The sequence below is a fragment of the Trachurus trachurus genome (genome assembly GCF_905171665.1).
Source record: "Trachurus trachurus genome assembly, chromosome: 12".
Taxonomy (NCBI): Eukaryota; Metazoa; Chordata; class Actinopteri; order Carangiformes; family Carangidae; genus Trachurus; species Trachurus trachurus.
In genome coordinates, this window is record NC_139908.1 from 11,997,479 (window position 1) to 12,025,017 (window position 27,539).

The 27,539-nt window shown below is 43.7% G+C and overlaps 1 protein-coding gene across 4 annotated transcripts in view; it reads right to left on the reverse strand.

Annotated features, from left to right (window-relative positions):
- Positions 1-362: 362 nt before the first annotated feature.
- ctif (CBP80/20-dependent translation initiation factor) overlaps positions 363-27,539 on the reverse strand; it is a 49,522-nt gene continuing 22,345 nt past the window's right edge. The window contains exons 8-15 of one of the 4 annotated variants that reach the window (XM_083983727.1): positions 23,304-23,380; positions 18,213-18,293; positions 13,541-13,977; positions 13,350-13,444; positions 11,907-12,206; positions 9,626-9,781; positions 4,663-4,716; positions 363-3,674 (exon numbers count right to left, since the gene is read on the reverse strand). In XM_083983727.1, coding sequence (XP_083839853.1) covers positions 3,453-3,674; positions 4,663-4,716; positions 9,626-9,781; positions 11,907-12,206; positions 13,350-13,444; positions 13,541-13,977; positions 18,213-18,293; positions 23,304-23,380 — 1,422 coding nt within the window. In that variant the 3' untranslated portion in view covers positions 363-3,452. Of the gene's footprint in view, positions 3,675-4,662; positions 4,717-9,625; positions 9,782-11,906; positions 12,207-13,349; positions 13,978-18,212; positions 18,294-23,303; positions 23,381-27,539 lie in introns of all 4 variants that reach the window. The other 3 variants (XM_083983726.1, XM_083983724.1, XM_083983725.1) reach the window with 3 other exon arrangements.

Here is a 27,539-nt window from a genome sequence, read left to right on the forward strand (position 1 = left end):
ATGTGTCAGGGCTAACCAAAGGCAAATCACTGGCCAAGGACGTGGCGCACAGACGCACACCCGGTGCTGTTAGAAAAACTCTGAAGTGTGGTCTGTCTAATGTGTGACGGTGTAAAGGCGAGGACATGTAAATGAGGGGCTCCAGTGTGCACATGTATGAATTGGTCGCATAATGACCCACCGCCGTGCCAGGATTAGTTACACAGTCTATCTGGTAATGGCAGAGGAAACGGTGTGTGCGGCATTGTGATTTTCTTTTGTCATGTTGATATATCTTCATTAAACCACATTTTGACTCCCGGCTGACTGTGGTGGATAAGCGAGCAGACAAGAAAACACACCACACTTTTGATTCCGTCACATTTTTTTTTTTTTTGTATTTTTTTTTTTTTGTTAGTTTATTTTTCAATTGCTTAGAAAAACAAAACAAGAGCTCACAGATGACCCACTATTGCCAATCTACAGCTTGTCTGTGCGCTGACTGGAGCCTCATTTTTTCAATATTTTTTCAATATTCATGAGAATATGCAAATGAAGGTGCGTCTCATTCAATCGTCGAGTGAGTCATGTGACCCGAGCAACGGGGTCTAAGGGCACGCGGGGTGGGGAGGCTCCAGCGCCACAGACGAGGGGGGTTGGTGAGAGGGAGAAGGGGGGGGGGGGGGCAATCCCCACCTGCACCCATCTGCTGTGAGAGCGAGCCACTCTTTGCATAATGGAAAACGGACCAATGGGCTTTTTTTTTTTTTTTTAGTTGTTTGTTTTTTTCTTTTCACAAACTAAAACACAGTAATACCACACTTACACACTTGCCAGCAAGCTAGGTATCACAACAGTTTCAGATTTCTTGAAAACCCACCAGAAGGGGAAAAATTATATATAAATGAGCTAAATATAATTTAAATAGAAACCTAGAAATAAAATACGGACAACAAAAGACCAAAAAAGAAAAAAAAAAAAAAAAAGACAGTTAAACAAATCACTTCTTTAGCAGACACACACTTACAGATAATTAGGCTGCACCTCCAAAAAAACAGAAACATTTGTGAGCTTTAAATCACGCGTCTCATCTAACTAATCTTCTGGGGTGTGTTTCTACCACACAGGATCTTAATTCTTGATGCAAGACAGAGAAAATAATATAAAAACACTTATAACTGCCCACAGAGATTCAATGGGAAACTAAGAATGTATATGCATGTTCGTGTGTGTGTGTGCGTGCGTATGACTACTCCCAAGCAGTGACATAGTTCCTGATACAAATGCGTGGGAAAGGCCATCCTCTAGCCACTGGTCTTCCTATGTGTAACATCTCTGTTGCACTACTCCCCTTTTGTTTCAACGTTTTTAAAATACTTGTAAATATACTGTATGAGGATTATATATATATAGAGCCCATTTACAAATGGTACGTGATTGGCTTGGTACGTCAATATCATAGTACACACGTTAGCTGGAATAAGGGTCACATAATGAGAAAGCTAATGAGGTCATAACGATAAGATTCTTCTGCTTTTCATCATTGTCATCTTCAAATACACAGGTTAATAGTTGTAATTTTTCTCAAAAACAAAGCAAGATCAAATACAGTCGATATTAAACACTTGCAAAATGTCCACTGCAAAGAATGGCTTGAGTACGAGAAAAAATCTTTTGAAGAAGCGTCCCACTTCTGTTTCTCTGTGTGCCATGCTCTTTTTTTTTCTTTTTTGTTTAACGTCACATCACTTTTTTCATCTTCAAATGTGTTTTTTTTTCTTCTTTTTCTTGAGCAACAGAACAATGTGAACAAGTCCAACTGTTTAGTCCTCAGCATGCTCCCTGCTGCCACAGGCCCCGCAGGCCCCAAAACAAGAGAGCTCCTATAAAAATGGATAATTGACAAGGCCACTAGTCCATTAAAACATCCTAAAATCCCTCACTAGGCTCAACCCATCTCTCTCACTAGAGTTCTTCATATTATAATACCACAAGCACTGATTCAAATTCAAACTTTTGCTTATTTTGAATTTTTTTCTTAAAGCAAATTGCCTCAAAACAGTGCAAAACAAATCAAACCTGTGCAATAAGGCCTACCGCTACAACATCTCATACATACATACATACATTTATCATAAAAACAAGACTTCAAAATGAAATGACAATAACAAAAACAATAAATGATTAAAAAAATAATATAATAATGTCATAATAATAATAATATCAATGATGGTGTTAACAAAGCATGGACATGCACGGCTTAACAGAGGAGAAGAGACATTCCCCTGTAGGACAAAAACAAAAGAATTATCAGACAGCAGTGTCTACTCTGTTTTAATGCTTTTTTTCATTCCTGACCCCCCCCACCCCCCAATCTCCCCCCCTCCACCACCACACCACTTCTGCCGTCTCTATTGGTAACAGCGGCCTGAGCTCGGGGAGCAGGCTGGGGTGCCAGAGGGGTGTGTTGGGAGTGTGTCGTCTCACAAGGGCTCAAGTAGCCATCTGCCACCCTGCTCTAGCCAGCCTGATCCTTATCCTCAGCCCAGGCCGGCCCAGCAGGCCCGCTGTCTCATCCCCACAAAAAGGCTTCCTGCTGAGGGGGGGTACTGGGCTGGGCTGGGCTGGGCTGGGGGGGAGACAAAGGCGGGGAGGAGTTGGGGGAGCTCCACAACGAGACCCTTTGACCTGGTCCCCTGGTCCGGCGGTGCAGACGGGCCAGACAGACAGCACCGTGTCTACTCCCTGCCTCCTCCTCCACCTCCTCCTCCTCCTCCTCCTCCTCCTCCTCCTCTCTTTTATCAGCCACACAGACCCCAGGGGCTGACGGAGAGACAGAGGTGGGGGGGAAGGCGAGAGAGAGAGAGAGAGGGGAAGGGGAGGGCGGCGGGGCAAATGAACACAATGAAGAGACTGACACGCACTACCCCCCGATCACCCCCTCCCTCCCTCCCTCCATTCATCTTTGGGCACAGATCTCTCCATTCCCTACGGACAGTCTGCTGCCCTCTCCTCCTCTCCCCTGCGTGACCCCCCACTCCCCTCCTTCCCTCCTTCCCTCCTCCCCTCCTGTCTGTTCTCTCCTTCACCCCTCAGCAGCCACATCCAGGCGAGCTCCCACAGTCTGTGTGGCCCCCGCACGCCCCTACTGGCCACCTATTCACTGGTGTTTTGTCCAATCTGTGTCAGATGGGCTCGTCATTGTTTCAGCGCCACATGTAGTGTTGTTGTCTGGGCAGCCGAGCGCTACCCTGTGTGTGTGGTTTCGTTTTGTGGCAGTGGTCGCCTATCTTTGAGAAATGATCCAATTGTACAGTTACCACGTGAAGCATCTATTATTATTATTAATTACGATTACGAGAGTGACGCCGTTAACTTTTATTTATTTAATTTTTTTTTTAGCGGTAAAACTAGACGTGCGGACTGTTGCGCAATTGGAAAATGTCTCCTCTCCTCCGGTGGGAGCTGGCACCCTAGGCAGTGGTGGTGAGCTTTTGGATGGTACGGTTGTAGTATTGGGTGGTGAGAGCCTCCAGGGGGCTCCAGCGGTGTGCGTGCAGCTCGATGACCTCCATGAGGAGAGAGCGGGTCAGCTGAGACTCGGCCGGACAGAGCATCTTGTCCCTGACGGCCGCGAGGAGCTCGGTCATCATCTCTGGCAGCTGCTCTTCCAGGAGACGCCCGGCGCTTTGCAACTGGCGGAGAGAGAAAGAGAGAGAGAGAGAGAGGGCGTCGGTGAGGAGGCTCGAGGTCAGAGAAAGTGTGCGGGTCCCTCACTGAGACCAGGACACAGCGTCTGGCACCTTGTTGCTGTGGATACAGACTGTGGACAGCAGAGGTTCACACACCCTCTGGCCATAGAGCTGTGAGTGTGTGACGGCCTGCTGGTAAATAATCAAGGTTGCAAAAGGTTGGAGTTGTGTTTGTGAGCAACTGGGAACTTTTTTTTTTTTTTTTTTTTGTGCTGACTGGCTGGCGCTCACCTATCATCTCTGCTTGCTCTGTTTCTACACTGTATTCTGCTCTTGTACAGTGGCCCCAGTTTGATTCGATCTATAATCCTACTGAAATTCACCTGCGCTGCTTTAATATTCATAACACCGAGTAGATCAGCAGAAATGGTCGGAGCACAAACTGCTTTAGAATATCAAAGATGCAGCTCAGACCTCTGTATCTTTTCCAGTACTGATGTAAACTTGCTCAGGTTAAAGCTGAGACTTGGTACTTTATTTCCGTTTCCATTCTTTCATTTCAAAACACAGAGCCTGATAAAAAACATGCAACTTTCTAAATCCTGGACTATGCATTTGTATTTGAGATGGCTGTACAGTTACTATGTGACTCTATTGTGGATTTAAATAAATAAAAAATAGGCTTCTGACTCCAAATACAAACATTAGTTATCGTGTTAAATTTTGCAGCTGAGCTCTAACAAGAATTAGAAATCAACCTCTTGCAAGTGTTCTGCGTTTGTGTGTCTCGTAAGTCTATTTTTGGGAAGTTTAAACCTTGGGAGTGAGGACGTATTTGCAAAGTGAGGACATTGTGGTCGCTTGGCACATAGGGACCAACCTTCAAAGGGCTGTTCGAGGGTTAAGACTTGTTTTTAGGTGCCTGTTGCCTAGGTGTGTGTGTATGTGTGTATGTGTGTTGTGGTGATGGTGGTGGTGACAAGGTACATACCTCCATGGAGCAGCAGAGGACTGCGTCTTCCTTAACGTCTGAGGACTCTAACAGCTACAGGGGACAAGAACAGACACCGTGTGAATATAAAGCACAGAGGAGGAGCTGCACAGTCAGAATGAAATAAACCGAGACATATTCAAACGCAGTATCAACAACAGGTCTAGCACAGTGACCGAAAGTCTAACAAGGCCAGCAGATGTATAAATATATGTATATTTGGGCGCGGGCCACACGGGGAGATTAAGCAAATGCAAGTGTTTGCGTGTGTTAATCAGTTCACAAGAAAAAAAAAAAGAGAAAGAAAACAACCTAATCCCGATTGTAAATATTTTCTACATTAACATTTTAAATCTTGGAAGACAACAGACCATGCTTTCATCCTGCCAAGCTGGCTGATCATCACACACCAAGCCTCGCTTTATGCACACTGTATATCCGCACACACACACACACACACAGCGTAGCCAAAAACAAACAGTGGAGCTGGTAAACATGTTCGCTGGCTTTTCCCCCCTTTTGCTGGCCCCGTGCACAGATGGGCACACAACTGCCACTTTTGAACAATGCGGGGAGTGGATGGCGACAAAGGGAGGCAGAGCGATGGAGTCAGAGGCCGCCATCTTTAAACTATGGGGCGTCCAGTGAGTTCTGTCAGATTACAGATTAAACACACATCTGAAGCCAGTTTACTTCTTACAAGTCTGTTTTTCAAAGTGGCATTTTAATTAACCTGAAGGAGGGAAGGAAGTAACGGGGAGGAAAAAGTGGGGTGGGGCGGAGGTTGTTGTTTTTCTGGAGTGATGCTTAATCAAGCCGTGGAAATGTACAGTAGACCTGCTGCACAATGAGCAGAATAAGGTGCAAACGCAGGGTACAGGCTCATAGTAATGGAAACAGTGAGTTCATGCAGTGAATACACAACATATGAGAGGTGTTTTTACATATTCTTAAGAAGAATTAATGAAGTGACAATTATGTGAGGTCACGATGAGACCTACGTGTCTGTGTGTGTTTAATCTTAACATTTTTAGTACAACTCCATCCACGCACAGACTGAAGTACGCTTTAAGTAAGAGCTCCAAGAAAAACACTGTCATGGAAACGACGTCTGAATCTCTGCAAGTGAAAAAGCAACAGAAATCACCACCATCTGATGCTCTTGATGGATGCAGTAAGATTAATGGCGTTCCACCGATCATTCAGGCCCGGCGCTTGTGCAGACGTCAGCTCCTCAGTATGCTCAGACGGGTGTGTGACAGTGTGGCTGTTTGATGTGGGAACACAAGTCTCGTCGCTTCCAGAGCAGAAGAGGAGTGTGACAGGCAGGATTAGCTCGTAATGAGTTCTCTGGGGAGCTGAGGGTGAAGTTTTCCTCAATACGCTTTAAAACGGTCTAATCTATACTTACTGTATCTATTATCGCTCCTCCTATCCATCACAACAGCTGTTTTCTTTTCCCTCTGACTGTTCTCCGATGCCGTAGCTGTCCTATTGTTCTTACTCCATAATGGAAGTAGAAAAGGAGCATCAGCAGAAGAAGCTGTTTCTTCAAGGCTGCTGAACACCGTCTCTCTCTCTCTCCTGAAGCTGAAACAGCCAGTCAGCCCAGATCTCTGCTTAGTTACATCATCAGGAAGCTCTCTGCACCGGGAAACCTCGGGATTCTGTGTCATTTCCATTTACACTACGGAATATCTCGTTCAGAAGACATTTGATCAGGAACATAAGAGGCAACAAAAACTAGGACAGCCGAGATCCTCCTTGTAGCACTGATGGGAAGAAACGCTGGCAACATGACAACAGCACCTTGAGTGACTTAAGTGAAGTCAACTTAAAAACAAAACAACCTCAGTCAATTAAATGTTCTGCTGAGACTCCATCTGCCTTCAGTTTGACTTCATTACTCAGATGCATCTGTTTGTATACGTTGATACCTGTCTTTAGACTGCTGACTAAAAAAAAAAAAAAAAAGGATGAGAGGATAAAAGAGAAACACGTTTGATCAAGCTTATGACTACTTCAACTTTATAACTGGTTTTCACATTGTTGCATAGCAACAGCAGGTCTAGTGTCAGGACCAGCACCTCCCTTAGTTACATTACATAAGATTACTCTATTTGTGTTGCATCAGTACTGGATTTTAGAAACAAAAAGCTCAAACAAAACAAAACTCGCTACACGAAAAGTAAAACAAAACAGGCTTAAAGCTGATTGATGGACAAAATATGAAAGGGCAGGTTGAAGACTGAAGCAGACACACATGTATATGAACACTGTCTTAATAAATATTCTTATTCACTGACACTGGCTCGTGAGGGTCCATGGTGTCTTTCAAAAAGGGGAGAGCAAGGCACAATATAAAAATAGCCTCTGATGTCACCACCAGACAGTGTAAGTGCATGCTTTCTGCCGTGTGCAACTGCAAACCAATATCCTGATTCCTGATGAAGTCCTCTGTGGGCCACATGCAGGTCATTTGCTTCAATAAAAGACGCTTTTATGTTATAGATAATTAATAAGTGTCCTGAAACCTGCCCTCTGATTTTCCAGGACTATGAAGCAGTGCAGGGCTGTTTGTTTGTTCCCTTTTATCCTTTTTTTTTTCTAAAGCTATTTTATTATGATTCTGTTTCTGTTTTCATTGCTGTAGGTGCAGGTTAGCAGAGGCTCTGTCTTTATTTTTATACTCTTGGTCTGGGCAGAAATGAACTTCTGACAGAAGCCAGAGTAGGTGTATTTCAACTGTTTCATGCACATGTTGCTTGGCTCAATCACTGTTCTAAATTTATGCACCCACCACAAAGTTTCTTAACAACCTATGTAACCACAGCAACATGCCGAAGCAGATCTAGCTCAATACACAAGCCGAGGAAAGGAAAGCTCGTGCTGCATAGTGAGACCAACCCCCCGACAGAAAGGTTTCCCATCTGATTTGCAGAAGAATCTGACTTAAAGATTCTTTAATCAAAAAATCTTCTTATCAATAAGGGAGCAAATGCCTGTGTGTCATGTGGAAGCAGTTGGTTGTAGTGATGGACCTACGGAGAGTAATCATCCCACTCTGCCGTTTCCCCTGCTGAGTATTTCTGCATCTGTCATTGTTTTGCTTCAGTTTCACTGCTGCTGTCAGCATCGTGTCTAGAGGCAGCTGGGAGTTTAACACAACAGCACTCGTACGCCCACAGCCCAGCAAAGTTAAAGAGTTAGAAGTTTTCCTCGGATGATGGTGGAGACCAAAAATGAGAGTAAATACTGGTCACATGGTGGTCGGGAAACCCAACTCCAAAGATGTGTAACTAGACCACAATCAACAGTTGATTGTAAGAGATGAAAATGTGTAAACATATGCATGACTGACTGGGAAGTTGGTTTGTATGGATAGGAACTAGACTGGACTATTTCATGTGTGAATCGTATATCTTTTGTTTGTTATATTTGAAAAATAAAAGAGACCTTGATCAAAAAAAAAAAAAAATGCACAACGTAATTTTAAAATCATTATAATTGGCGAAATAATAACTTTTATGTGTCTCTTTGCCTCCTTATGCAGCCGTCTTGTTCATTGATTTCTCAACCACTGGAGGCCAAAATCGGAATTGAAAGTGAAATTCAGTTATTGCTGAATGCAAATTAGATCCTGTCCTGCATTTATGTGGATGCCTGCATTAATTAAACAAAAAATGTAACCACAGAGCCAATCAGAGGACTGTCAATATAACATCCTGTTAGTCATGAATACATGATATCACTCTTCTGCTGTCATGCACACTCAAACACACACCCCAACACACCTCAGTTGTTACCTAACACTGGTCTACAACGGACAGCCGCTACAATAGACACAGCTACACACACACACACACACAAGCATACACAGAGGGACATATGCCTGCACAACACACACATCCACACAAGTAAACATTATAGCACATGGCTTGTTGCTGGAGTCTGACGTGTTATAGCAGGATAGTCAAAACAGCAGATGGATAAAAATTAGGAACAATGGCTCTGGGAAATAGATTGTTGAGCAGGCACATGGGCCCACACACACTTACACACACACATATATATATATATGCAATTATAGAAATATTTTCACATCGTTAACAGGTGTGTTCTGACCTCAGGCGTCATAAATCTAAACATGACACACTGCTGATGCTGGAATATGGACGTGTGTGTGTAGTATATGTGTGTTCCTGACTGGTTACTCCACACACCCTTGGTCACGTCGCTGAGCGTTTTAACAAGCTGTGATAATGCCCCAGGCGTACGCTCAGACAGGGTGTGGATGGCATTAGCGCTGTGCGATTGTGTTTGGTAGCGAGACGCGGGGTGTGTGTTGAGGTGTGGACGCGGGCTGTAAAAACTACCTGCCACGTGTCCCCGAAGCCTGTCATCATTTCTTTCTCTTCAATGCTCCCAAACTACACATTAAAGAAAAACCAGCTCACTCCCAGATTCTCTCAGTCTCTCGTCTCTCCTGCCCGTCTTCATGCCTCCTCTACCTGTCGTGCGATGAGTAAACTTCCTGCGCACCAACTGTCGTCCTGACCACAGTCGCCCCCTCCCCTCGCTTCCCCTTTCAATATTCCATCTGTCATCAACCACTTCTGTATTGTGGTACGTCTGCTGCAGCTACCCTGTACGGTTTCCATGGTGCTTTTTACGACAGCACGACCAGCTGATGGGAACTGAAGCTGAGGGGGGGGGGGGACTGATTGGAACTGATAGAGTCCTGACTGTTTGCATCAAGAAACCAAACCTCAGTGTGTGGTGTCTTCAGTCTAGACTAGGTCTGACCAAAAACAGGAAACTCTAGGGCTCGGTGCGTGCATTGATCTGAGCAGACGAGATGTACAAACAGAGAGCGGCAACGCTTTCATTATTACTAGTGGACACAACAGATGAGGTTGATCAATTGCTTATTGACAAAGAGCAGATGTAGATAGATACCGACCTCTCGTAGGCAGGTGTAGATGGGACACACCAGTACCCTGAACGGCTCCCCGGAGCTGCTACTCATGGTGCCGAACACCTCGCACAAGAAGGTGATGAAACCCAACCACCTCTCCACGTCGGACTGCTGCAGCTCCTCGCGGCGGGAGAAATCCCTCTGTTGAGAGAAATCAGATCAGACAGACAGACGACAGATTTAGTCTGGACGGATACACTGACAGATTGTTTTATAAAGGTGTCATACAAGTTCTGTGTAGGCAGTAGGTAGGTGGATATTGAAGTGTTTCATAAACTCATCAGCAGCAGTGGTAATCACTATTAACATCTTACTATCTCTGTGATGGGGAGTTTTTTTTGTAGGTGGCACACATATTAACCTTGCGGTGCTTACAGTACTTAAAGCCAAAAAGCTGTTGAAAAACACATTAAACAAATTCATGAATTTCTTTTATCTGCCAAAAGTAGAGGAGAATATGTTAATTTTGGTTTGAAAGTGAAGGGTAGTGAACTGTGTCAGTGCGCTGGGGTTAATATGGGTTAATGCTTAATGCGTACTTGTAAAGATGTTATACAGCAGGTTAAACCAAAGCTTTATTAACAGTCAGAGCGGCTCGCTCCGCATCACATATTTTTCCTGAGTGTACCTCGTGTTATTGTCGACTGAGGTGAACTGGAGACACGAGCGGTTTATATTTCTCACAGACTCTGTGCGTACGCAGACGCGCACCAAGCAGGCAGCTTTGAATGGATCCCAGAGAAAAATTCACTCACACTGTCGAAAACAAACATACCATACACACTCAAAAAACGACGACACACGCCTCTCGCACATCTCCCAAGGACATCGCCATGGTATTTGACACTTAAACAACAAGCCAGGAAAAGGGGGAGATAGGCACGCACACATCCACACATCCACACACACAATAGCAAAGTAATAGCGTCGGCCGTAGCAACAACAGATTTGGTTATGAAGAGGAGACGATGGAGAGGCCAAGAGCATTAGTGGGAAAAAAAGCTGTACTAAATAAACAATATCTTTCATGGGTAAAAGTCTGGATACGTTTAATCAAAGCAACAACAAGCAACAAACCCCGATGCCTGTCGTTTAATAAGCAGAGCGGTCGCACACTAATTACCCCCATATTGAGATCTAGGGGTCTGGAGGCAACATCATTAATGATGGCCTTCATGAGCCCACTTGTGACATTTAAAATGTTTAAAAAGCAAAAAAAAAAAAAAAGCCAAAATGTCAAAGACAAGGAGGGGGTCCATGCTGGGTGGGAAGTGGGAATTAAAGTGAGAAATAAAGGAAGGGGTGGGACCACACAGCTGTGATAAAGGGGGCATAAATAAAAATTGATGGTGGGGGGGGGGATTAAGAGGATTAAGGCAGGATTCATGACTGCTGAGTCTGGGATAAGAATCTCAACATCTAAAGAAAGAGGTGTTTCAATGGAAAAACACAAAAACAGAAGGGGGGGTGAGAAAAAAGTGTGGCAGAAGAGGTCATTTGCAGGAGGAAAAGAGAGAGAGAGAGAGAATTGCGAAAAAAAGGAGAAGAGACGACGAGGCAGCAGGTGGATTAACATTTAGACTTTGAATGTCATTTGAAGACAGCGTGTATGTTTTGTTTGCCTGCTTCTAGACTGTCTGCCGCTCCGGCGAGGCTGTCTGGCTCTCAGGACGGAGCGAGGGGTGAGAGGGAGGAAGGAGCGTGGCGGAGGGAAGGAGGGGGGGAGGGAGGGAGGGAGGGAGGGAGGGATGGAGAGTGGTGTGCAGGGAGAAGTAGCGAGGCACTGGCCCGTGTCTTTCTAGGGGGGAGCACGGGAATAGAGAGCTCATGAGGGACGCGGAAGGGGGAGAGGGAGAGGAGGGGCGGGGGCAGCGGTGAAATATATAACGGCTGAGAGGATGTTTTCATCATGGGTGCAAGACTGGAACAGTGGCGTAAAGTGAAGGGATGAAGGGTGAAGGAGGGGTGTGTGTGAGTGTGTGTGTGTGTGTATGGGGGGGGGGGTCTTTCTGTCTCTCTCCCCTGGGTGTTTAGATTAGCTACTTTGCCCACTGACATTTACAACATCACCCACACAGTTGGCTTCCACCTGAGAGTGCTTCTCGTAAAACTACGGCGCACTGAAACGGCTAAATTACAGAAGGGATTTTATTTTAAAAAACAAGTAGGATCAACAATTAATGGTTTGTTAAAAACACACTGTATTATCAAATACTATTATCTTAAACTGAGCTCTGAGGGGGCGTGTTTGAGAGAGTCGGCTCACCTGCAGCATGTTGAGTAGCAGCGATCTGAACTTGGTCCCCTCCACCATGAACAGCGCCATCTTGTCGCAGAGCTTGGCGGCCGTGGCGGCGAAGCTCCGGTCCGACACGGCCTTGGAGTAGATGGTGCTGACCACCTGAGCCAGGGTTTCCTCCGACCGCGCCGAGCACTGCGCCTCCTCCATGAAGGAGGCCAGCTGCTGCTCCACCCCGCTGCTGTTGCTCCTCATGCTGTTGAGGAGGTCCACCAGCCGGTCCATGTTCTGTGACCCGGAGCCCGACGCCTCCACCCGCGCTTCCTCCTGTGGCGCGGAGAGGAGAAACGACGTGATTGACAGGTGATGATGCAATATTCACCTCCATCATTGGTTTTTAACACAAACCCAAAGTTTCTAAGGACTAAACTGATGACGTGAGCCAGTTTTTCCACACATTTGATATGACATGTATTTGAACTAACTGACTTGTTTCAACATCTAAGATAAACTAAGTGTATGCATCTACACCGTTTATATGTTAATGTAATTTCTAAGCTGCTTTAACATCTCTGCTCTGCAAACACGCACTCACAAATTGCAACACGTGGTTTGGTTTCCCACATACAAATTATATATACAGTGTATATATATATATATATATATATATAAATCCAAATTGTTATTCCTATTTTTTTTATCGAGCCACTCCACAATCCATCAAAGTCCTCTCCATGGGAATCACTGTGCTAATGTATGCCCCGCCATGACAAATGACACTCACTTTGCTTTCACGTCGGTCGCACACAGTCCACATGACAAGAATCCCAATCAGTGGCTCGTCGTGACACGTAACCAATACACCAGATCTTATTTTATGATCTTATTTACGGTTCTTATTTATGTTGTTAATACTTTAAGTTCCGCGCATCCCGATCGGGGGGGAAAATGCGGCTTTTAGGCTCGAGTCATTGATTCGCCGGCATCGTTGAGGACGTGTTTATTAAATCCTGCCTGCTGGAGGGCTCCATGCTGTCAAATCAAACCACCCCTGGGAAGTAATGAGTTCGCTGCAGAGGGAGGAAGCTGAGAGCGGCAGCGCAGTGGGGCCGATTCGCCAGTTCAGTGGCCACAGTGGAAAACATCAAAACTGTTTAACTGTTAATGCTGCTTTAGTTTCTTCACCTCCTCGGTGAGAACACGTACTCTCTCCTCCCTGCCAGTCTGAGTGTGTGTCAATCCGGATGCTACGGAGCTAAGTAGAGCCGACTAGAAGCAAAGCAGTATGAGAAAAGTGTGTCTCTACATGTCTGTGTATTAATGGCAGCATATGTGTGTATGTGTGTGTGTGTCTGTGTGGGAACATAATGAAAGTAATTATAAGACCAAATGGTGGCGCGTGTGTACACATACACATTAGTCCTGATTGCCTTAATACTGACTGACAGGCACTAAGCAGCTTTTCGGTACCTTGTCCTTTAGTCTCCTCCTCAGCCGCTCCTTTGACGACTGCAGCAAGCTGATTTTGGGCTGCTCCGACTGGCCCTCGCTTGCCTTCCCACTTCCTGCTGGGTTGGGAGATTCCTTATTAGCTGTCAGATCAGGGAAAGCATATGTAATGGGTGTGGAGTCAGAGGTGGGTGATTCATTGGGACTCTTACGGCTGAAGTCTTGAGGCGGTCTGATCTGCTCGTCCCAGGGTTTTACATTCTCAGTCTCTTTGTCTTTGGTTGTTCTCGGGGGTACTCCTTTGTCGCCTGTGGCGTTTGTCTGTCCGTGCCCCTGACCTTTCTGATTGTGGTGCCAACGCCGGTTCTGGCTGTACCCGTGGTGCGGCGGTCCTCCCAGGCGCTGCCCATGTCCCCCTTGGTACTGGCGAGGCGGTCGGTCGGCGCTGTTGTTTCTGTTCTCTCCCTGTTCCGTGAAGTTCTGCTGCTGCTGCTGTTGGTGGTTCGGAGGCTGCTGTTGGGTTGGATCCCTCTGGTGCTGCGGTGACTGTTGCTGTATCTGCTGAGGCTGGTTCTTCCCTCCTCCTCCTCCACCACCACCGCCACCGCCGCCGCCGCCGCCTCCTCCTCCCTGAGGCCGCTGCTGTCTCCTGGAATGAGAGCAGGTCTCGGTTAGCATGATGATGAAGCAGCAGCAGCTGGCTCGCACCTTAAACTCCTTTGCTTTACTCTGACCACCTCGCTGTCACACTGGCACCATGACAACCTCACAACCTCAAACTCACTATAACTTCTTGTACTAGTGTAAAGATGGTCCATTTCTTCTCCTTATCCTTGACCAATGCTCTTATGAAAATATTACTGTCAGAACACAAAACAATCTATCATCTACTGACACGATATTTAAGCAGCTAAAACTTCAAAGGCCTGGTGCCTGCTTACATGTGGATGCACAGTGTGTCTGTGTTTTCCTGTCCTGCATGGCTCTGTGCTTTTGCTGCACTGGCTCTGGGCTTGACAAGCCGCTGACATATGGTCCAGGGGATTAGTCACCCTGGCACCGAGGAGGCAACCTATTATCTGCCTCGGCCTGTGAACTAGCACAAACTCAGCGAGCAGCAGCCAGCACACCTTTGTTCTGATTCTCTGATTCAGTTGAGTCCATAACTGCTCTTTCTTTTTTTTTTTTTTTTTTTTACATCTTGACATTTCGCAGAGAGCTGTGGAAATGCTCGATTATGTGAACATACAGTAGGCTGCTTCAACTTTGCGGCTTTGCTGCGTAGGGATGGATACAAACATAAAAAAAAAAAAAACAGAACAAAAACATTAGCTTGTGACACACTGTGTAGATGACACATTCCTCCCATAACCATCATTAAACATTTTGTACAAACTAGTGCCACAAAGTAACCTCCCTCAGTTTGGACGAGGATAACCTTTAGTTAGTCTGGCACATCAGTGATTCATCAGTGCATGGTTTGTCCATCCACCCCACAATCTGATACAGAGATGCTGCGATCCATTCATCTGGTCATTTTAGGCTCTTGTCAACATCACTCAGCTGTCCCAGTAGTTAACTGCACTTGTCCATCAATCAGCATGCAACAGCAGCAACATATGCTTCACTGTAGTTCACCACAGACTGCATTTCACCTGCTCAGCAACAGCAGATGTAAAGTGGCTCATCACCAAATTTGGTATGTGGTGGCTGACATATCATTTCAATAAAAACAAAAACATGAAGTAGTTCAGCCATGACAAAATAAAACCAACCAAATTTTGAATAATTGTATCCATAGCTGAGTTAGTATTTTAGATACATGTTTATGTTCAGGACATTCTGTGGCAATAGAAGCATCTGGTTATTATGTTGGTGTGGCATTAAGCAAATATAATCATATTAGGTGTGTCTTTAAATGGACAGTTTGGATTGGACCACAAGAAACACAATGCCTGAAAAATAATAACTTTGTTCTGTTTGCACATGTACTGAATTCAGTGGCAATTCAGTGGGTGTCAGAACTATACAAAATGCACCAGAGGTCCTTGCAGTTAAATCCAAGCTGTTCAAAGACTAGGCAAAAAGATTATTTTACAAAGAGAATTTTTTGTACTATTAGAAAAGAAACAAGAAGACACAAAAGCCAAAGGGCTGCAGAACAAAAAAGACACAAACTGTTCCACCTTGTGAAAGAGAACTTCTCACAATGTGAAAGTTCTCTTTCAAAGGCCCAGCACACAAATCCTACCTCAGAAGTCAAGTTTGCAGACCTATTCATTTCACCCAAAATGGTTCAATACTAGGAAAACCTTGGAAATCACCTTAGACATTTTTGGAGTTTCAAAGAAATCTAGCGCATTCATATGCACAAGTCAGACAAATGAAAAGTGACAAACTCGGTAGAAATTCACAGACTGCGGCGCTGCTGATGCATAAATTGTTCTGTACCTGCAAAGTAAAAGAAAGTGGTGGATAATAGACGAGACCTCTCTCTGAATTTGAGGTGAAAATAAGTAAGAGATGAACCAGTACACAACTCCAGACAGTATCTGCCCTTCTGTATTGCACAAACGACTGAACACAGTCACAGAATGTATGTGCAGTGTTAAAACTTATTGTCCTATGATAAATACCATCTTTGTGAAGATACAGCTGATCTGATAAGTTTTGTAGCGTTGTTATTGAGCTGCTTTATCCTTTAAAGGTTTGTCCTTTACACTTTATACAGACAAGAAACAAATGAAGACCCACTGTATGAAAATGTTCTGTGTTCTCAGTGATCCCATCTCAACCTAACATGTCACCTCTGAGACATTTTGGACGGCTGTTTTACACAGTAGCCTGGTTCAAGACCTCTGAATCGCCTATCTAACATTATAGCAAATTAATGTCTGTTTCAGTTTTGTACTGCTGGTTGGACAAAGTGAGACATTTGATTTGGATTTGGAATTGGACGTGGAAATTGTAATGGACATGTTCCATTGTTTCCTGATGTTTCATAGACCAAATGACATAAACCCTACTTACTTCTACATTTTTCCAATAAAAACAGTGCATTTCACTTCCAGCTAAGGCTCCATCTGGGATTATTTTAGTTATCGACTAAATAACTTTGGATCTTGGGCTGTAAAAGACAAAAAATCTAAGATACACTGAGCTCTAAGAAATTGTGAACATTACTTTGTTCAGACTTATTTTACAGCCTGGTGCCGGAGAAAATAATCAGCAGATTAATCAGTGATGAAAAGATTTGAAAGTTGAAGCCGTAGTTGGTTTTCCCTTCAACTGGCACCCATCTGTCTTGTGTGTATGTGTGTGTTTGCGATGCAGCAGGGTTTATTAATAGTCTTTTTTGTGTGCTTTCATTTGGTTTATGTCTCGCCTGGCCTCCCCGCTCCAGTCTCCTGGGGAGGTTGGGAGACAGTTCATCTTCTGACTCTCTTCTGCACCCAGCCACAGCCTGCCTCCAACACTTTGCAAATGTTCTCGGCGTCTTTCTAAGTCAGATCTGTGTCGCATCAAACAACTTGTTTAATAACACAGCTAATTTAAGCCCGATCCATAGCAGACAAAAAGTGGCTTTCCCCTCCAAATATATTGCAACGTCTAAATGAAGTTTGAGAAGAGAATAATGTGATTTGATGCAGGTTTCCATCCACTGCTGTTATGCAAATATCAGGGGTTGGAGACAAACAGCTGGTGTCACCAACTTTCCAGTCAAAGGCTGTAAAACCACTGCAGAAGAGGAAAATGTGTCAATCAAACTTCAAATGATGGAAACAAATGTCGAAATCGCTGCTATTTGTTATCTCTTCTTTGCATGTTAAGTCGTGATTCATAAGTGTCATGATTGATTAACCAAGCTTATTTCCTTCGCAGACTGTTGCGTTTTGCATGCTTCAACACTTGATCAAGCAAAAAACTTTTCTTTTTAGTTTTTTTAGATTGAGATTTCTGCCATTTACACATTTTGCTTTAATGAGAAAATTGAAAATATAACTACAGTGTCTCTTCTCTACAGTACACTTGTTAATAATCACATGACAGCTTATCGTGTTTTTTCCCTTCTCACCAAGCTCTTTGTATTAGCTTAACGTTGACTGACAGAAATAGTTTCAAAGAGATTTGATTTTATGTGCACTCTGTGCTGAGAGGGAGATTTCATAATCTTTTGCAAAGCTGTGGACTGCTCAGAGACGCCCTAAGAGTTGAGGAGTACAATGTCTCCCTCTCTGAAGCAGACACATTCACTCATCTGATGATTAATTTGATCTCTACAGTGGCTGTTACTTCAGGCTCAGCTCTAATAAGACCTTCCCCTGATCTACTGGTGATGCGGAGAGGTGAAAGTGAGACAGTAATAAAATGTTAATCATATTTAATGACTGTGAACTCTGCAGTAGCTTGAGTGTTGCTGGGATTGACCATATATCAGTCATATTAGTGCCAGGGAGATGTTTGCATTAAGGATAAATGATGGGGCCACTGATGAAATTTCATCTCACAATATCTTGTTACTTAAACACATCATCTCCAGCGTGATTAACTGTCTAATCAAATGAGAAAATACTTTTTTTTTTTGGTTGAGATGATGAGTCCTGTAACATAAATTAGATTTCAATTAGTCTTTGATGTTGCCTGGTTCTTTTTATTTTCATTCTAACTACTTCTTATATTGAACTATTCAAGTATTTGATGGAAGAAAAAAAACAAACACAAGTGGAGCTCTTTATTCTTGTCTCATCATTTATCAGCTGACCTTTAGATGTCGATACTTTGCTAAGGAGAATAATCCCATGTAATTTACAGCCTGTCAAATATTTACAGTCTATTCACGTCCCAGTCTGTGCTCTGGTTTCGGGCTTCCACGTTGTTACTGACCTGGCTGAGACTTGCCGCTTTCCCCCGGGGCCAGTAGGCAGAAGTACGGTTAACTGGTCTCGGGTGAACTGATCAACCGCTCTACAGGCAGGAGAAGAGGGTATGCCACAATGCAAGTGATTGGAGGAATGGAGGAGGAGGGATAGATGAAGAGAGTAGTAAAGTAGCAGAACGAAAACGGCGGAGGAATTATTGGAGATTTCAGAGAAGGAACAGAAGATAACGGAGAAAGGAGCAGCGAAGCAAAGAGGGAAACAAAAAACAAAAAGAACTACAGGTTCATAACTATGTCATTCAAACAACATGCATACAAGAAGTAAGGAACACTATAGGAACTAAAACAAAAAGGTGAAATGATTGGGCAGACATGATCACGGGAGGAGGTGGGATGCTGATGATCGATCAGGGCTGTTGCTAGGTGTGCGTGCGTGTGGATGGAGAATTCATGGACCCATTGGACCATTGGTTGACCCAGACTAGAGAATCGATTGGCCCAGGGGGAAGAGAAGCCTGCAGGCCAGACGGTCAATAACTTCATACAGGCCACAACACACGGCTTTAATGGACTGTGGGGAGACGGGTTTTGACTGTCTGACGAACATCTGCAACACTCTTTACACCGTTTTTCTTTTTTTTGTATACGTTTTAGGATTCAAAAAACCCAGAACTTGACTGAATGTGTGTGTGCATACATGGCTGCATAAATACATTAGAGATTACAATCAATAACTTTGAGTCATCGCGCCCAGAAGATATGAGCAGGGAGAGGAAACTGTTTGTCGTAGGTGCAGAAAAACAAGCAGACCTGGGGCCAGATGTATAAACAGTGCATGTACACAAAAGCCATGCGCAAAACCATCTCTCACACATGAACTGCTATTTATTTAGAAAGACGAATGTGTGCTGCCAAATGCATGCGCCGCACACATACTTCATCTCACATGTACACAGTTTAACCAGCTGCGGGTGATATGATAAGGAAAAAGATTAAATATAAGACGAGAGGCATCGAAAAGTAAAAGTTGTTCAAGTTGCTCGCTAAGTTCACCCACTGTGTTATTGGATTTGCCGTCTTACACAACAGTGCATTTCACTCAAAAGGTGCATTTTTAGGCTAACGCAGCGCTAGCTCAGGTTGAGAACTGGCATTTGATTGATTCACTGTTTGCCCTTGTATTAAATAGGGCATTGTGAGTCTTAAGAGTTTTAATGATACTGGTGCTGCTGATCAAATTCCTGGCATTGTGACATCCCTGTTTGAGAACGACTCTCATTATCCACACACCGACTGACATTTTCTTGTGTTAATAATTAAATCCTCCATTATGAAGCGTTTTTGTCTGTTTCAGTCTGTGAAACAGACCCTGATCATTTCTTCCTGTTGTTTAATAAAGATGACTGAGGTAGATCCACCGATGATGGCTTCCTGGCACACGTGATGATGAATTTTGAACATATGAAAATGTGATGTGTTAATAACAGTTGCACCAGCTGTTCAGGTGCTACTGGAGACCCTTGCCTGACACGGTAGGTAAAACCGCACACTGCCATTATTGTTATTGGCAGGCCTAACGAATAGTGAAGAGGCAGAAGTTCTCATATGCAAGCAGATGATTAGGTGTGTTTTACATCCATTTCCAGCAAACTGTGGGAGTGGGAATAAAGGCTTGTGCATGTGTGCACAGTCCCACAGTGATTGAGGTTTATAACACAGAGCCATGTGCATGCACAGCTTCAGAAATCTCTATGCAAATGTCTGTCTCTGTGCATACACAAAGACCTGGACACACAGTGTTACGCGTCTGGCCCCTGCAGTTTACTTTCACTCGAGTGCATAAATGCATGCATGCACACACAGCAGACATCATCATCCTGATCACAGACTAGATAGTGAGCTGGTGCTCGGTGTGGTTAAACATTTCTGCAGTTTAAAACCCCTCTGTTCACCTCATCACTTTATAACCACACTGTCTAGCATCTCCACCAGGCAGAGAGCTGTAGTGGCTGCCTGGTGTTGAAATCATCTTTCTTCAATTGCAAGAACAAAGAAAATGACATGTTGTTGTGTAAAAAAAAAAAAAAAAGTGCACCCTTTTCAGACCAAATAACACGTACATGTGTAAAAGTTCCTCAATCATTTACAGCTTTTTTAGAGAGAGGGGAGAAAAAAAGAGACGATAAAGAGCATATTGGCTTCCTTTTTTTTTTGCCCCTTTTCTGTTTTGGAGTAGAAAGCAGTAAGCAGCACATTCCAGTAAATCACAACTAATTTCAGCCCTGCTTGACGTGCCTACTAAAGTAGAAACACATGCACTACCTCCCCTTTCTTTTCCTTCCTGCCACAGCCAGCCTACACTTTTCCTTTACTCAATCTCGCTGTGTTTCTCTTTCTTGCGCTTCAACACAACCCTCAGCCCTCATGCTTTGCACATATAGGGTCAATATTTATCTCGGTATTTCATCATCTGCTTCCAACAAGTTTACATTTCCCTTTATTTTCTTCGCTGACACAAAATACGACGCAAAACTAAATAAACACGACTCAAACATTTTCTATGCGGTTTCCCCCTTTTGCGATGAATATTTACTGTATTGCCTCAGGCTACTGGTTGCGTTCTGTCACGGAGCCTGAACGCTGGAGAATATCGACATAAGAGGATTACCATGTTTGATAAACAAACATATGCAGTTAATGTGTTTGATGAGTAAACATGCAGAGCTTCATAAAGGACAGTATAGAGCGATGATGGCTGTGCAGGCTACAATAACCCGTTTTCTCACTTGGTCAGATTTGATTGCTATGTTCATCCCTTCACTGTGCATTCATGTTTTTTTTTTCCTGTGTCTTTTCTACTGTCTATAAGAATCTCTCTCTCTCTCTCTCTGTAACTTTATGCCCCATCTGTCCGCCTTGTTTTCATGTGTATATATACACTCACGATCGGAGCACTTTACTACCAATACTCGTACACCTGCTTATTCATGCAGTTATCCAATCAGCCAATTATGTGGCAGCAGTGCGGTGCATAAAATCCTGCAGACACAGGACAGGAGCTTCAGTTCATGTTCACATTTCACATCAGAATGAGGAAGGAGGAGGGGGGGTATGTGACTCAATGACTTTGACCGTGGCATGGTTTCTGGTGCCAGACGGGCTGGTTTGAGTATTTCTGAAACTGCTGATCTCCTGAGATTTTCATGCACGGCAGTCTCTGGAGTTTTTACTCAGAATGGTCTAAGAAAAAAAAAAGAAAAAGCCTAACCAGTGAGCTGTAGTTCTGTGGAAGGGAACGCCTTGTTGATGAGAGGTCAGAGGAGAATGGCCAGACTGGTTGGAGCTGACAGGAAGGCTACAGTAACTCAGATAACCACTCTTTACAACTGCGGTGAGCAGGGAAGCTTCTCAGAACGAACGGCACGCCAAAACCTTGATGTGGATGAGCTACAACAGCGCAAGACCACATTGGGACTGAGTGGACACAGGTTCACCAAAACTGGACAAACATAGCCTGGTCCGCTGCCTCTTGATTTCTGCTGAGGCGGCGCATGGTGGAGTCGCAGTTTGGCCTCATGAATCAATAGACAGATTCTGATTGTATCAACAGCCCATGCTGCTCCTTATGTCCATATCTACTCAGATAATACACCATATAATGGTTAGTGAACACCCATGAAGATCTGAGGCCCTGCACAGCATTAGCATGGTAGCTGTAATAAAGTGCTTGGTGAGTGTGTGTGTATGTTTTAATGATCTGCAAGATGGACCAAAATTTTCCACTTCTGTGAACAATAAACTTCTATTTTATCCTCCTGACTTCAGCTCGTCTGCTTTCCGTGTCTGTCTGCGTCTTCTTATCCTCTGCCTCATCCCTCCTTTTGATATTCTTCATGCTAAGCTTCACTCCGCTTACCCCATTGCTGCAGCGCAAATATATTTGGCCAGCCTCCGAGGTGTCTGTCTTTAGTGTGAGGAGACCGGAGGCTGAATTTAACACTGAAACATTACCAAGAGAGATGAATAGTAATACAAAAGCTAATGTGAGGCTCAGGTTATAGCCTGGCGGGACATCAGCCCAGAACAGCATGTGGTCACTGCTGAGGCAAGTTTGAGGTGTGGAAAAGATCATTAAGAGACATTTTCTGTCTAACTACATACATTCTCAGTCTAATTATATTGCATCTCTCTCTGTGCAACCTTGTGATAAGCATTTGCTATTTCAGAATACAGTCCTTAAATAAAAGCTGTAAAGTTAATGGGAAAAAATGTGCATTGAAGCAGCGTGTGTGTGAGAAAACAAGATGATTTCTTGTTAATATTTCCAGTTTGCAAGTCAAATAGAGTGAAAACTAAGCAAAGTGCTGTAGGTCCAAGTTCATATTTTTGTTCTTTTCCTTCTGCCAGGCCTGTACTGCACCCATCGCACATAAACACAATAGCTCTGGACAGAACCAATTATTCTCTGTACTTAAAAACAAGGATGAATGTGCTTTTGTCCATTTCGTATAGCTGAAATTTCCTCTTTTTAACCACAAATACAACCCAAATATTTTCTCTTTGCCTGTCTCTTAGCAACTGAAGAACAGTTTTCCAGTGACATCAGAGTAGAGAGTGAGAGAACGAGAGAGAGAGATTTTTTTTCTTTCTCTCTCTCTCTCTCTCTCTCTCTCTTAAGGGCCTGGTTTCAATGAAGTCAGACTTGGGTGAAATTAGATTTCAGAGTGTATACACTTAAGATGTGCCACTTCAAAATGTAGTGCCAGTGTGGCACAGTTCAGACTCTTGCTGCAGGAGAATAGAATATTAAATGTAAAAAAAAAATAAAAACTGAAAAATAAAAACCTTGAACATCTCTTCAGTGTTTTTTCTTTTTTCTGTCTGCAGTGAAGTGTGGAGCCTGCATTCCTGTCTTGACATTGCTTTGGCCGGCGAGAGATGTTAAGGCTATGGGACTGGCTGTGCACTGACATCTGACATCAACACATAAAAAAACATTCCCGCTCACTGAGGTAGGGGTGTGTGTGTGTGTGTGTGCATGTGTGCGTGCATATGTGTGTGTGTGTGTGTGTGTGCAGGCTTGCATGCGTCATTACCGTCGGTCATTCCTCCTGCGTCGGAAGAGCTTTTTGGTGTGTGCAATCTCAGCCTCATTAGGAAGGGGTGGGAAGACCTGTTAAAGACAAATCATAGAGTAAGAGACAGCCGCTGTCAAGACCGGCAATTTATATCACTATGGAAAGTATGCATAGAATTCTTCATCACTGCACAAGTGGAAGTACACTCAAACGTGCAAACTTTTCTCATGAAAGAAGACATAAATTCCAGCCTTTTGCTTTAGGAAGATGTTTTGATAACCCCGCAGAGCTGGATGTTCTTGAGAAATCTTGGAACACCATCAAAAGTGACTTTTTTAAAAACATTTTTAACACCAGTCCTCTCACGCAAAGTCAAACATTTTAAATATCTACATGTACTGTATTATTTGTGAAAAGATGCTACATCTGAGCTAAATAAAGTCATTGGTTGCATTGAGTGTGTTCAGTGTTGCTGAACACTTTCCCTCCTCACTGATCCTGCAACCTCACGTTGCTCAACAGGCTCCAGTGATGAGGACACCACACCCTGATATGTATTTGTGTTTATGTTGTGGTCTACGTCTCCTTAGCTGTGGAGACTTTCGGTAACAGAAGAGAACAACTTGACAGTTACGATCCTCATCTACTCCTTCACTCGGCCACTCCCCGCTCAGTAATGCACTGTGTAGTGAGCAGTAAATTGATATTTCTGACATTTACGAATCATCATCACGTTGCGTCATAATTGGCAGCGGTGGAGTTGCACAAAGGAACTTTTACACATCTATTAAATGCCGAGTGTTGCCCTGAGGGGTTGTTAGCAGAAAGTAGTGCACACATGCCATGGTGGCTATATGGGGCACTAAATAAACATACAGAGTCTGAACATGTAATTAAAACGGCAATAGATTGAGTTGCTAACACACTTAGTTTCCTGGTTTAAATTGTAACATCTGTAGGTAAAGACAACAACTGTCAACAGGCTACACCGGTTATTTCTGCAACAGCTAAAATATAATAGCTAAATGCAATAAACAGTAAACAGGAGGAGGAGCAAAGAGAAGAATTTCAGTCTGAAGGACAGTGGCAGTGAAGAGGAAATAGAGAAAATTAGGAGATGTGGAGCAGGTACAGGTAACAGTGTCAGATGGGAGGAGGGTTAGCGATGGAGAGTTCAACATGTCTGTGTCAATATATAACGATGTCACAGCGAGAAGCCGATTTAATATAATCTGCTGGCTGGGTGCAGACATTTCTCTTTGCCTTGTGAAACATACTCCTTCCTGTTTAACTGTATGTTTCCCTAGCAACACAAGCGGTTGTTAAAATCTGCAGGATCAAAATAAGTTGACATCAATGAACAACAGGTATTTTTTAATTTTAATTCAACGACGTGTGGCATTTTGTTGGACAGCAGCGACTATGGGATGTTAAACTTTGTCTGGCATTGTCCTTCACCTGCACAGGAAGATAGGGATCATCCATTAAACATCAGCCCTGTCAATCAAACTGCACGTTTCCCCCCCCCACTTCACCCAGCATCACCGTGTGCCGTTACTATGGTTACAGGTGGCGAACGACTCGCGCTGTTGTGTACACATGGATTCTGTCACGGTTGATGATTTCCGTGACAGGACGGGTGCGTACATGTACCACCGTGCATGGGAGCGATGTTAGCAGTAGATACAGTGCATAATGTGACGAGTGGATGGAAGTGGAGAAGCGGGTGAGTCTTTGGAGAGCATCTACCTGCGTCATCTGCACAGCCAAAGCCGATGAGTGTCAATGTCAGTCATTGATCAGAGGGTGCGTGTGTGTGTGTGTGTGTGTGTGCACTGTGCAGGAGACAATTGCAGGCTGATGCAATAAGCCCCAAATGTCCCCAAACTCTCAAAGCAATGCATTGTGCAAGGAGGTAGCCACAGTCTGGAAGAAGGAAGCTGAGCTGTTTATTATTTGAACAGTGTCATTCAGTTGTTCCTTTTTTGGTTTCTAGATAAAACAATAACAAAAAAAAAAGGAACCAAAGAGTTTTATCTCAGGTCTAGAGAGAAAGTTACAGAGACTGCTTTTTGAGCCGATCTGTAGAGCTGTGATGGCATTTCCACTGCAATACAAACAAATAACATGTTTGCAGTAAGCTTTGTATTCGTCCGATTTGCTTTTATTCACAAAAGTACAGTACATTCAGACATCCAGAAACACGTACGGTAGATATTCAAATGAGTTTGAGAGAGAGAGAGAGGTTGATATCTGACACTGCCACTCTAACCTACTTCTCTCCTAGAGAGGCTGCTGCGGGATTGTTGGATTCTGATTAAATCCAGATGTCAGAGGCAAAAAAAAAAAGTGTGTGTGTTTGTGTGTGTCCAGGGGGGTAGACACTGCATTTGTGTGGCACACAGTGATATAAAAAAAAGAAAAAACACACATGAACTGTTAGTACAGAGCTTTACTCTGACCAGAGCGATTTAAAAGGTTTCACATATAAACCCAAAAGTATTAATGTCTCTTTTTTAAACCGGTCTTCAGCTTCTCGCCACAAGAAAACACTGACAGGGAGAAAAAGTAGGTGGAGAAAGAAACAGAGGAACTGTTGCATGTTTAGCTACTGTAGTTTTCCTCTAGGATATCATTAGCTGTAATTCTGCCTTCAAATGGTAACCAGATGACAGTGAAAACACACACACACACACACACACACTACACACACAACACATATTTACTGAAACCCTTAAACTTTGTTGTTGTATTTTTCCATTGCTAGTTCAGATTGCATGTAAGAAAATCTCAGGTTTTTGCTGTAAATGAAAAAAAGAAAAAGCCTCTTAAATCATGTGAATCTGTGTCCAGAGAACAAAAGTATTATTTTGGACAAGAGCCACGCTTTAGAGAAAAACCCCAGAGTGTGTGCACAGTTTATGATGCATCCAACAGAAACATAGAGGCAGGAAGCAGGAGATGTAGAAATGTCCCTGTGGCTGACAGGGAAAGCGCTGTGTGTGTGTCTCTCTCTGTGTTAATATGCTATCTGCAGGTAGCAGCCAGTGCGGGGTAGATCAAAGAGAGGCGTGTGCTGCCCTGGTCCCCAGACAGAAGACCTCTCACCTCGCGGCAGGCAGCGCAAGCCCTGTGGACGTGACAAGGATGGCGAGGGAGGGAGGGAGGCTATGTATGTGAAGGAGTCACAGAGAGAAGATAGAAACAGAAACAGAGCTTGTGTGTGCATTTGTTTATATTAATATGTTTATAGTACAAATGCTGCAAAGAGTTGCTAATGTGGAGTGGGTATGTATAGAAAAGGTTTATTGTTGGTATAATTTTCTCAAGAAGCTTTTGCATTTTTTTATGCAGCAAAATCAATGAAATTATAAGTAAATGAAAAGGGAAAGAGGAAATGAGGTGTGTTCAATAAACACAAAGGGCTACTGTAGTATGAATGTGTTGCCACAGGTACAGATGAAATATGCGACATATAAACAATATTAAGTGGGAGCCAGGAGTTCCAGGTTTAGTGAAAGACCCATAATAATCCATGAGAAAACAAAACACTGCTCAGTCGTAAACAACACTGTAACATAGAAGGAACAAGGAAGCTAGAAATTGATCAGAGCTACAATCTCAAGGTAAACGTTGAACTACACTATTCACACTGCTGACTTCTCTGCCATCAATGCCTGCTGCTGGCAAGGGATTTGATTGGCCAGCACTTGGAGGGTTTCTGGAGGTAAGACCAAAGAGGAGATGACTGCAGCAGTGGTTGAAGAGCAAAGCGAGCGTATGAAAGTCGTAGGAGCGGGAATCAAAAGGGGGGGGGGGGTGTACAGTAGACATTTTGTGATGAGGAAAGACAGCTTTGACAGAGTGAGTGATGTGAGGTTTTGAAGGAGAAGAACAGAATCAACATGCAAGAGAGAAAAAAAAATGACAGAAACTGTCAACGCAGAAGGAGAAGTTTCGCGTGTGTTGTTGAGGGATCTGAAATCAATGCTGATGACTTCAGACTTGTGACGGTTAATTTGGGAGAAAAAGCTGAGCTTCATCTGGGCTTTTATATCCTCAAGGCAGCTCACAATAGAGGAGGAGATGGTGACAGTGGTGAATCCTCTCTAGCTAGTTAGCGGATTCTTTCTAATTTGAAGTCGGGGTTTCAATCAAAAGCATGAATCATTTGTTTTAATCAAAGCCTGCGGAGCATGGCTACAAATTCTCATCCCTGCTGTAAAATGATCTAGTCTCTTTTACGAGGTTTTG